This window comes from Euprymna scolopes, chromosome 36, assembly GCF_053919585.1.
Source record: "Euprymna scolopes isolate OS-2025 chromosome 36, ASM5391958v1, whole genome shotgun sequence".
NCBI classification, from domain to species: domain Eukaryota; kingdom Metazoa; phylum Mollusca; class Cephalopoda; order Sepiida; family Sepiolidae; genus Euprymna; species Euprymna scolopes.
The window spans coordinates 37146478-37158685 of NC_136517.1; the positions used below are offsets into that span (position 1 = coordinate 37146478).

Sequence of the window (12208 nt, forward strand, 5' to 3'; positions counted from 1 at the left end):
ACATCTTGCTGCCCAACTCCCTACATAGTACCCCTGTAGTTTAGGTCCCCGATAGTAGCCCCCTACATCAAAGTGGTAATGTGCCTTGCTTGGGGTGAAAATGTAATTTAAAAAAAAAAAGCTATTATATAAAAATAATTTTATAGAATCAATAATAGGTTCTCTACGGTGCAATGTAAGCTACAGTATGTTGTAGACTAAGTCACTATGGAGAGACATGTGAAGCTTTCCTTCCGGTGCATCGCAACATGACCTTCGTAATATATACAAAGGCCACAACAACCGCCGTGGCTACCCAACTAGAGCAGGTAATTAATCGATTTGATTGAAAAATTAGGCGATTTCACCGATTTCGATGACAATAAAATATGGGAGGGTGAAATATTCGTTAATCCTCATTAAATCCCGGGCAACGTCGGATTTCCCTGCTAGTTAATGATAAGGCTGTCTGTTTACTTCTGTCATATTCTAGTAACACCTGCTACAGAAAACCACCCTTTTTGTTAAGAGGGGACTTTTTCACGTATGACACCGATAATCGTCAGGTCACGTGGCGTTACACCGTTTTTCTGATGACGATACATGGAAAACAGGAGTAATCCCTGTTGAACCTTTCCAAGTAAGTAATTTTCACTTCGTTTTATTTTTCTATCTGATTTCCGCAATTATTTCTCAAGTTTGAATGTAACCCCCGCGCACCGATACGTTTCAGGGGGCCACACATATTTTTATTCAATAATTAATGGGTCCTGGGTCGATTTCTCAATTTGTGTGTGTGTGTGTTTTCTTTTAATGGCAAGTATGGTGTGTGTGTTTTTCATGGAAAACAGGTTTGCTTTTCTCGCATTTTGTTGTTTGTTGTTTAATTTTAAACATGTTTTTAAATATCTCCGCTTGTATGTTAATACTTTTATATTCTTTTATTTATTTTGCTCCTCAGATATTTCTTGGTCGTCCTCGATTCCTGCTAGATTTTCAAGTCTATTTTCTTTTTAAAGTACACAATCTGTTTGGTTTTTCAAAATGGTGTTAGCCGATCTTGGAAGGAAGATCACATCTGCCTTACGTTCACTTAGTCATGCCACGGTCATCAACAAAGAGGTAAGATTTAAATTTACTTATATTCAAGTTCTGATTTTGAATCTTTATGAAAATGTTTTTTTTCTTTCTTTTTTTTTGTTTAATTTTATTCGTTTTTTAAAATCAAAGTTAATGTTAAAAATTCACCCTTTGCCCCCACTCTGATTACGAAAATATAAAAATGAGATTCAATGTGTATTTTTGATGCAAGTTTAGATTGGCACTTATAGCGATAAACAAAAATGGAGAAAAACTTTTAATCGTGTACCTACTTTTTAGAGAACGAAGATGTCATATTCCAAAAATTACGTAAATCGACCAAGTAGTTTTTTTTTTAACTAAAAAAAAAAAAAAAATCAAAATGGTGCTAGTGCAGAGAGTGATCCGCGCTATTTTTTTTAAATCGTATTTCCAAGTTTAATTAAAGTTTTATGATATGTTTTATGTTTTTTTTATTCAATTGTAAGGTTGAAGTATAGAATAGGTACAAAACACCCTCCCCTCCCCATGTTAAGAACGGCTTTTTAAATAATAACGTTATTATTTACGTCCGGATCACTCTCTGCACTAGTACCATTGAACCCGAGGCTTATTTTTCATCTTCGATACTTCAATTTGAGTTGTCTCTCTTTATTTATTTCATCGGATTCAGTAATGGCCGACAAAAACACTATGATTCGCTTAGTTGTAAAATTTAATTTGTTTGAATAAAAAAAACAACAACAACAACAAAAAATACTAATTGATCAATCCGCGCTAATTTTTAAATCGTATTTCCAAGTTTAATTAAAGTTTTATGATATGTTTTTTTATTCAATTGTAAGGTTAAAGTACAGAATAGGTGCAAAACACCCTCTCCTCCCCATGTTAAGAATGGCATTTTAAATAGTAACATTATTATTTCAGCATGGATCAATAAGTGCATGGGTACCGATTTTTGGAATATTTAATCCTTCTTCCGTGACTAGTATGTACATCATACAGGCATTTCTGCATTTTCTTTATTTTTAAATGCTGCCATAATCTGAATTTGCCCCATATTTATTTATTTTTTTACAGTTTCCATGTAGCAGATGTCTCCCTAACTCTACTTTCGTTTTTTTCTCGCTCACATGCCCCTATTCCGAATTCGTAGCATTAACAATTTTTCTTTTTAATGTTTAACATATTTCAAACTTTTAATTTTAAATTTCACGTAAAACATGGAATTTTTACTTAATTCGAAATAAAAAAAAATGATTTTCGTTTTAATTTAATTATTTTTATATTTGCAATAATTTGTATCATCAGTTTGAGATATGTTGAACACAAAAAAAAAAAAAAACCAAAGCAAAAATATTGTTAATGACCGTTTTGGTAAAAACAAACACACAAAAAAGAGCCCACTGATGCCAGCCAGCTGTTATGAATTCGGAATAGGGGCATGTGAATGAGAAAAGCGAAAGTAGAATCAGGGAGACATCTGCTACAGGAGAACCACTTAAAAGTTCACTTTGTATGTGAATTTAACGTAAAATGATCACCCAGTTCTTGACCACATGATATAAAATGAGTAATCATTTTTTAAATTATTAATTTGTTTGCAAGACTAGAATTCAACATAATTATAAAACAAAAATACAGAAAAATCTGATGTGCATACATATCACAGAACAAAAATATCATATTCATCCCCTCTAACTACTTTAACATGACCGGATATCTCCCACTCTGCCGTAAGGATTCTTGGAGTCTATATTCGAAACACCCTCCCCTTAACTAGAGGAACAAAACTAGAATCGGACGATCAAGCCTTTATGTGCTTTAGACTTAACATGCAACATAACATTAGTTACTTTTATTTTCTCTGCCGCTCTCCCTCGACCTAGGACTGTACCCTAATAAACAAAGTCTCTGACAGCATAGATACAGGACTTTCCCTCGACACTTGCGCACAAGTGCATGTATTTGGTGACTTCAATGTTCACCACAACAACTGGCTTGCATTTTCTACTTACACAGATGCAGCTGGTAGCACAACATATAGCTTCACTATATCTTATTCCCTATCACAGATGTTTACGTCTCCGACCGGTTTCCCAGACCAGCAAGAACAACACGCATCACTTTTAGATCCTTTTCTGACCACAGTTCCCGATGATTGTGTTATGAATGCCCACAGCCCACTTGGGAACGCTGATCATGCAGTGATAATGGTTGAAATTGCCCTAAACTCTAGGGCCCAAACTGAAGAGCCATTGCTCAAAACAACGAGATATTATAAAAATGCTGACTGAGAAGCCAGCAGGGATCTCATCAGAGACGCTCCATGGCGAAATATCTTTTCACTTCCTGCTGAACAGTGCGCAAATGAGACCACTGAATGGTTCAAAACAGCAATTGAAGCACATGTTCCCACACAGAAATTTTATAACAAGCCCCACTCTCCCCAATGGTTTACTTCTACTTGTGCAGCTTCCATTGCGCAAAGGCAGCATGCGTACTACAGATTTAACAAACATAAGTCCAGTTCAAACAGACAGAAGTATATAGAAGCCAGAAGTAACTGTAAGAAAGAAATAGCGACAACTAAGAGAGAATTTACTGAAACCACAAAAAAATGCATCGAAGCACAGAAATTAGGAACCCGTGACTTCTGGAAAATCTACAACAGTGTAGTAAATAATGGGCAATCAACAATTCCCCCACTATCCAACAATCATGAGGTTGTTTACTCAGCAACCGAGAAGGCTAACATGCTTGCCAGACGGTTTGCCGCCAACTCCACACCCTGCTAATCACCTTTTCTCAGGTGCATGCCATCATAAAAAATCTTGACATTTCAAAAGCATGGTGAACTGATCTCATCCCAGCTGTGCTATTAAAAAAGTGCTCCGCCGAAGTAGCTCCAGTTCTCTCCAAACTTTACAACAAATGCGTTAACGAATCTTGCTTTCTTGTCTGCTGGAAAACTGCTTCCGTGGTACCAGTTTTCAAGAATTCTGGCAAAAAAACTGACCCAATAAATTATAACCCCATTAGCCTCCTCCCACTTTTCGCCAAAATATTTGAGATCATAATTAACCAAGCTCTAGTCCATCACCTTACAGATGCTAAACTTCTGACTGACCAGCAATACGGATTTAGGCAAGCCCGTTTCACAGCAGACATCCTAACTGTAATCTCTGAACGTATATACCATTCACTGGACAAAGCAGGTGAAGGTAGAGTGGTAGTTCTAGATATATCTAAGGCTTCTGTCAGGGTATGGCATGAAGGTCTTCTTAGGAAAATCAGATCATACGGTATCACTGGAAGAATACTTAACATAATTAAATTCTTCTTAGATAAGAGAAAAATCCAGGTTGTCCTCGACGGTCGTACATCTAAACAATATGATATAAATGCGGGGGTGCTCCAGAGTTCTATCCTTGGACCTCTGCTGTTCCTGATATTCATAAATGACCTCCCCGACAAAATTGCCTCTGAGATGGGTATATATGCTGATGACACCACACTCTATAGCAGGCACGACAGGAAAACGAATGAACATATATCTAAAGTAATGGCAGAAACACTAGAGGATGACCTCCAATCAGTAGTGGAATGGGGACAAAAATGGATGGTCACAATAAATGCTGCCAAGACTAAACTTATTTCCTTCAATAATTACAAGAAACCTTCTCTACCACCAATAGCAATGGCCAAAGACCCTTTATCTGAAAGCACATCTTTTAAACTCCTCGGCTTAATGTTCACAGGAAACATGAGTTGGAATAATTACATTGAGAGCATTGCCAGGACCGCTGCAAAGAAGGTAGGTTCTCTCTTCTGTGCTAGAAAGCTACTAATGCCCGAAAGTATCCTATACATCTATAAGGCCACCATTCGCCCATGTATGGAGTATTGTTGTCATATTTGGGCTGGTGCATCTGCTACTAGTCTGCTGCTCCTAGACAAGGTTCAAAAGAGAGTCGCCAACCTGATAGGTCCTGAACTGTCATCTGAGCTTCAGCCTCTGTCCTATCGACGAAATGTAGCATTTCTCTGCTTGTTCTACAAGTACTTAACGGTGAATGTTCTGATGAACTGCAAGCAACCCCCTCGACGTAAATACCCCCAACAAACCTGACAATATGACATTTTTATTCTGTAATCTCAAAGATTGCCATATGAAAATGCAAAAAAATTATTATTCGTTCTGTTTTATGCTATGTGATTAAGAAGTGGGTCGTCATTTTGCATTATATTGATGCTTCTACAGAATTTGAACCGAACCAAGCCAGCTTTTGCAAAACTGAATCTAAAATTTAGGTTAGGGTTTTAAAAAAAAAAATGTTCAATTCAAATTTTGTTGAAATATACTGTTATTTATATAATAAAGTGAACTTGGTCGCCTCAGACTTAGAGTTAGTTGTAGCTAATCCCCCTTAGACTATACTAGTGGGGGTATTAATAAAAAAGGGTGGAATCCGTGCAACGAAGGAGCAAAAGAAGGTGAAAAAAAGAGTTGGTAACTTTTTCCGTGGTGGAGGAGACGAAATAAATAAAAAAGAAAAAAAGCTAGAGAAAGAGGTGTTTCTTTCTAACCATCACGCCATAGCGGATAATGAAATGAATGAGTTGGTAATTAAGTTAAGAATCATGCAGGTGCAGAAATGAATGTCTGGCTGGAGGCCAGTTAAGCTTCCCGCTTTCTGCCATTTTATTTGTTTCCCCATGATGTTGGTAAAAACCAGCTCCTCCTAAAAAGGGGGAACTCTGGCAATATCGATAGCAATTGTCTGATATGAAGAGTTTCCCCCCACATTGATCAAACCTAATTGACTTCAAAACGTCCCAGCCCGGAAGACCAGGCAGATGCCTTTGCTTTGATTAGCTTCACTTTATTTATGAAAGAAAGACAAACAAACACTCGAAACGAGGGAATTTTTTAAAGCTTGATCAAAATAAAGATAGAGATGATGCCCATTTGCAAATCAGAGATATTACGATCTAGGAAGTATTAGGAAACTTCTTCCTAAATGTAACCAACGCGAGAAGCCTGACGAAAAAGCCTTTCGTGGACCTAGACGAATGTGTGTGCCCATTTTGCTTTTTATATTATAGACTAGCGGGAGCGGTACCTGGCGTTGCCTGGGTGTTTGGAGGTGTGTGTGTGTATGTTTGGGGGGAGGGGGTAGATCAAAACAACTCTGTTTAAAAAAAAAAAAATGGCGGTATAAAAGAAAAAAGTTTTAGTAGGAAGGTAGGCTTGAACCCCAAAGCCTTGGCACGAAGTTGGAAATGAAATGGAAAAAAACCCTGAGACCTAACCATCTCGGCCACGAGGGGAAAGGAAGTGATAAGTGTCTTAAGTTAACATTTATAAAGTGAAATTGACATGTGCGAGAAAGTTAAGTCGTGTAATGTTTGACCTTGAAATATGACACGGCTGCAAGCCAGTTTTCACTTTTTTTATACTGAACAGCATAACGAAAATGCGGCGATCGAAAAAGAATCTCGAAAATAGCCCATAAAAGTCGGGCAAATTAAAAATAGATGCGACCCTCGGTCATAACTCATAGATATTATGAGTTAGACATTATATAAAAAGTTTTAAGAAAGAGTGAGCCGACAGATAAGCCCGGCGAAAAAAGCCTTTGGCGGACATACACAAAAATGCACACACACACACACACACACTAATACACAATGTCGCTTTTATATATATACTAGTGAGGGGTACCCGGCGTTGCCCGGGTGTTTGGGGGGGGGGTTTAAAAAAAAAAAGTAAGTATGAGGATCGAACCCGAACCGTTGAGGCAAAGTTGTGAAAAAAAAAAAAGTGCAACGTTAACCATTGCCCCACTGCGACATGCTTACGGAAACATGTTTGAATTTATTTAATTAGTTGGATTTAGCAGGTGCTCGTTTTAATGAGTTAATGAGGTCAGTTTGACTGCGGGATTTCATTTACTGCTGAACACTTTTTTCCTTGCCCCCAAGATGTTATAGGAAAAAGACTAACCCATATGCGGCGAGCGACAAATATTGAATATTTATCTTCTCGAAATCAACCAAATTAAATAGACAGGTGAGCTTCGTTGTTAACTGTGAGATATTACGATTTGTATGTGATATAAAAAGTTTTTAAAAGTTGTTAAGCGAGCGACCGCTTCTTTGAAAGAAGCCTTTTGTAGACACACAGAAAAAGCGAACACATACATACATACATACATTTTCGCTTTTATATTTATAGACTAGCGGGGGTACCTGGCGTTGCCCGGCTGTTTGGAGGTGTGTGTGCTCTTAAATAAACAAGAAACTGGGAGGGGGCGTAAAAGTTGGTAGGATTGAACTCGAAGCCCTGAGGCAAAGTTTGAAAATAAAATCGGCCAGTTACTGAAAGATGTTTGAATTTATTTAAGTAAGAACCAAATTGACAGGTGCGCGCACGGAAGTTGTAGAGCGTTACAACGACGATGACATCAGCAAATGAGGTTAATGACCAGGTTTGTTTGTTATAAGCGAAGTAAAAAAAAGAAAACAAAGTTAAAACTTAAGCGGGGGTGCGGGGGTAGTAATCAAAACATCGAAAAAAAAACACAAAAAAACTAACGTAAGGCAAACGAACGATGTTAAATGTAAAAATCGAAAAAGAAAACAGAAAAACGAACACGTGAAAAATGGCTTAAATAAGCCTGTTTCGATATTAAAATTTAAAAAATCAGTGGGTACCTGGGTGTTTTTGGGTGTGTGGTCGGGGGTGGATAAGCGAAATAAAAAAAAACAGAAAAACGAACGTTACGTGAAAAGTGGCTTAAATAACACTGGTTCAATATTTAAATTTAAAAAATTAAAAAAAAAGAACTCTCACACCACGATTCGAACCCAAAACGTTTAGATAACGAACCAACGCGCTAACCAGCTGAGCTAACATGACGTACATGAAATTTAGTCAGTTTTTCAACTATTTAAAGTAAATCAGATCATGATGTCATCTGATGCATACATAGAACTGGTCGTCGTCATGAGGGGTGAAAAAATTAATGTTTTTGGCCAATTTTTTGATATTTTTTGAGCGAAGGATGGAGCTTCAATATGATACCGAGTTTGTGAATTTTCGTCGTGTCTGTCGAAAGTTTTTAGCGAACACACATACACACATTTTCGCTTTTATATTTATAGACTAGCGGGGGTACCCGGCGATGCCCGAGTGTTTTGAGTAAATCAAAACTCCGGGGTGGGGGGTGGGTGTAAAATAAAAAAAAATGTTTTGGTAGGTGAGTATGAGGATCGAACCCGTACCCTTGAGGCAAAGTTGGAAATTAAAGTGTGAAAAAAGACGTACGACGTTAACCACTGGACCATGGAGACATACAAGGGAAACACGTATGAATTTATTTATTTAACTATTGACAGATGGCAGCAATAAAAGTTAACTCTGCTGCTTCTATTTGACCTAATTATTGAGGTCAAATAGAAGTTATGCAGTTAACTTGGGTTTGTTTACCCAACTTTGACTGTTTTTTTTCCCCAACAGATGTTGGGGAGAGGGAAACCAGCTTCCCATTGTCCAGATTGATTAGCAATTGTCTGATATAAGAGGACTTTGTCCCCACATTGATCAAAGCTGATTGTTTCTGGACGTTTCCCGGCGCGATGCTGAGAACAGTCTGTTAGCTTTTGAATTAGTTTCCCTTTTTATACGAAAAAGCCGAATCAACACGTGAGAAGCCAAAATAACAATAATTTTGTAAAAGTCGATGTAAATAAATCTAGACGTGACGCGCTTTCCCAAATCCTAGATATTATTATCTAGGGCGTATATAAACACTTGTAAGCGATCGTTCCCCCCCCCCCCAGGGCCGTGTGCGAGAAAAGCCTTTGCGAGACATATACGAAATGGTCACAAACATTTTGCCTTTTATATATATAAACTAGCGGGGGATATCCGGCGTTGCCTGGGTATTTGTAGGTGTGTGTGTGTTGGTGGGGGGTAAATCAGAACAAAAAGGAAACTAATGATAGCGATTTAAAAAAAAAAAAAAAAAAAGATGGGGGGTGGTTGGTGGCATGTGGGCTTGAATCCGTAGCCCTGAGGCCTATAGACTGAGCCTGAACACCTGCTCTACGCCGACAATGAGAATATAAGAGCGATTAAAGTGAGTCAAGTCAAGGAGGTTTGATTGACAGGTGGACGCTTATGAGGTCATCGCGGGAGCATTACGATGAGGGGGCAGTTTTTGGCGTTTGTTTACTTTGTTTCACTGCAGGATGGCTTTTTCATTTACTGCGGAGCAGTTTGGGCTTCACCAAGATGATCAGCTCCCCATTGAAAGGGATTGTTCAAATTGAATAGCAATTCTCTGAGACAAGAAAAAAAACCACATTGATCCAAGCTGATTGCTTTTGGACGCTGGGAACTATGCAACAACCTTTGTATTAGTTTTACTTTTATTATACGAAAAAGGTGAATCTACACGCGCCGATCGAAAAATGTTGAATATTTAGCTTTTCAAAGTCGGGCAAATTAAATACATACACGCGACCCCCGTTCGTAACTCGTAGATATTATGATTTCGACGTGATATAAAAAGTTTTAAAAATGAGCAACGGCCTCGAGAAGTAGCCGAAAAAAATCCTTTTGCGAACATACAGAAAAAGCGAACATACATACATACACACATTTTCGCTTTTTTTATATATAGATGACATAACAACCAAACTATTTATTTGTAATATTTTTCAGTGCCAAAATTTTTCTCATGGCACTTGAAAAAACCATAACACCGCAACAAAAACAAATGAACAAATGATTAGAAACTAGATTGATTCTATACCCCCCCCTTTTTTTTAACTACATGTCCTCTGGAAGAACCATAAAAAAAACAAAGGAAAAAAATAACTTGTGTCTCCTTTTGATCTGATGTGCCCCCACAGTAAAAATGTTACTTGTCTTTGTAAAGAACTGTGTTCATAACGCACAATGAATGTTTTCTGTTAACTGTTATTTGAATGTCTAAAACTATTGACCTGCCCATTAATGAACATTATATATACTAGACGACACAAGCCGCTAGAGATGCATGCGTATATATAAATGCATCATATATACAGCACGATTACCCAAGGTTCATGTAACGTGAAACATCCACAAGACAACACGCTAGAGATGATATGGCCGGTACAAATATGGACGTTTATACAATCATACACATATAAATGTATATATCCACCCACCTCACTATATAACATGTATGGTTATTTGGTGCCTTGTGATTAATTATACTTTCACAGATTCACGGGCAAAGAAAAAAAAAAACACATGGAAGAAAATCCCACCCTTCCTCCACTGAAAATGAGCCCAACAATTTTAAAGAAGTTATTAATAAAGTGCTCAACTAAAGTTCCATTTTATGATCATCTGGAAAATATACATACACAGGTGGATGGCGGTGCTATGGGTTCCCTGTTGGGACCAACATTCAGTAACTTTTATATGGCCAACTGGAGAATTGATAAAGAAGCCTTCTATTTATGTTTGATATGTGGACTGTATATTGATTCTTGCCGATAACATAGAATCTTTAAAGAGTACATTTCAGAGTAATTCCGTCCGTAACTTCACATACGAACTAAGTGTTGATAGTAAAATCTCGTTTTTAGATGTTCTCATTGACTCTAGTAGCAACGAATTTATCACCTCCATTTTTAAAAAAACACCCTACTAAATATAGGAGAAAATATAGGAAAAGAAACATGCACACACGGCTTGGAAAGAGCGTCTCAAAAAGAAAAAAAACATAAATGCCTGTTTTTGGGTACCTACAATGACGACAAAAAGAAATGATATTAAAACTGATTAAATTGTCAATTGTGCTTTAGAAGGAAAAAAAAATAAAGGAACTATTTCATGTGGGGGGGGGGGATGTTATTTATCTAAATTGTTAACACATACACAGTTGTCATGACAAATGATTGAATTGGTTTGGGTGTTTGTGATTTTGAGTCAGAAAATTGTCCTAAAATAGAATGTTCTTTTGTGGTTTTGATTTTGTTGAACTTTCTAGCTTTGAGGAAGAATGAAAAACAAGGGTCATATCCTGATAATACGAAAATGTTATTTTCTCAGTTTTGGACTGAATTTTTGGACAATTTTTTTTTCATCCCTCCAGATTAAGGAACTGGAAATATTTTATTGTTTTGTAATGTATGTATAATGATTAGTGAATCTGTACATTTTTTTTTTTTTTAATACATAGGCATCACCACTTATCAAGGCCAAGAGGCCACTCGAGGATAAAGGTTAAAGAGTGTACAGTAGAAATTGGACAATATAGTTTTTTTTATTTTTTATTTATTTATTTATTTATTTTTTTTTTAGTAATTGTTAGTAATGGAAATTCGGTAAATTTATAAACTTATATGGAATGGCTCATCAAAAACTTGTTTACGTTAGACTTGAAGACAACCATATTGTAGTCAGCAGGAAAACAGAAAACAATTCCATAGGCGTGCAGCTCCAAGAAAAAAGCTTTGTTCATGGAATCTACATTTAGGTTTAGGCACAGATAAAGAGTGGGGGTTTGTTTGAAATATGTTGAATGTTTTTTTTTTTCTTGCTTCTTTAGCGTTTGCAATGCAATTAAGTCAAGACAAACAGTGTTACATAATAAATTAAAGAGTTAAACTGATAGTCAGTACATAATATTAGAAGTTAAGAGGGAAGATAACAACGATGTTTATGTGGCAGTAAACTATTTTGTTATTTCGAGAGTGATTCATGAGGACCATCAAGTATGGAAATCTGTTCGGTGATGTTCCTGATTGTCACCCAGATGATTTCATCCATAAAGTCATTGAACAAGTTCCTCTTCAGGATCGGAAAAATACGATGTGGAGATCAAGAGAAAACCTTACTCAAAACAGTGAAACATGATACTGAATTGATCCTGGGTCCTCACCTCTATGCTGGAACCGTGATTGGCTAACACTTGTACAGAAACGGAATGATAAAATTGTCGCTCTACAAAAGACGATATGATTCCATTTCTGTTTTATGAAAACCGGTTTGTTGCAGACTGTCTCCTAGTTGACCAGTTGTGTACAAATCCCAAGAGCGATAGGAGTCTTCTATCATGTCTGAAAGTGACACAATGTTCAA

General features: G+C 37.0%; 1 protein-coding gene across 1 annotated transcript in view; it reads left to right on the forward strand.

The window, feature by feature from the left end:
* Nucleotides 1-484: 484 nt before the first annotated feature.
* Nucleotides 485-12208, forward strand: part of LOC145260421 (signal recognition particle subunit SRP54-like) — a 52247-nt gene continuing 40523 nt past the window's right edge. Inside the window, exons 1-2 of the mRNA XM_080118406.1 lie at nucleotides 485-619; nucleotides 941-1101. Of these exons, the coding sequence (XP_079974532.1) occupies nucleotides 1024-1101 (78 nt within the window). The 5' untranslated portion in view covers nucleotides 485-619; nucleotides 941-1023. The remainder of the gene's footprint in view (nucleotides 620-940; nucleotides 1102-12208) is intronic.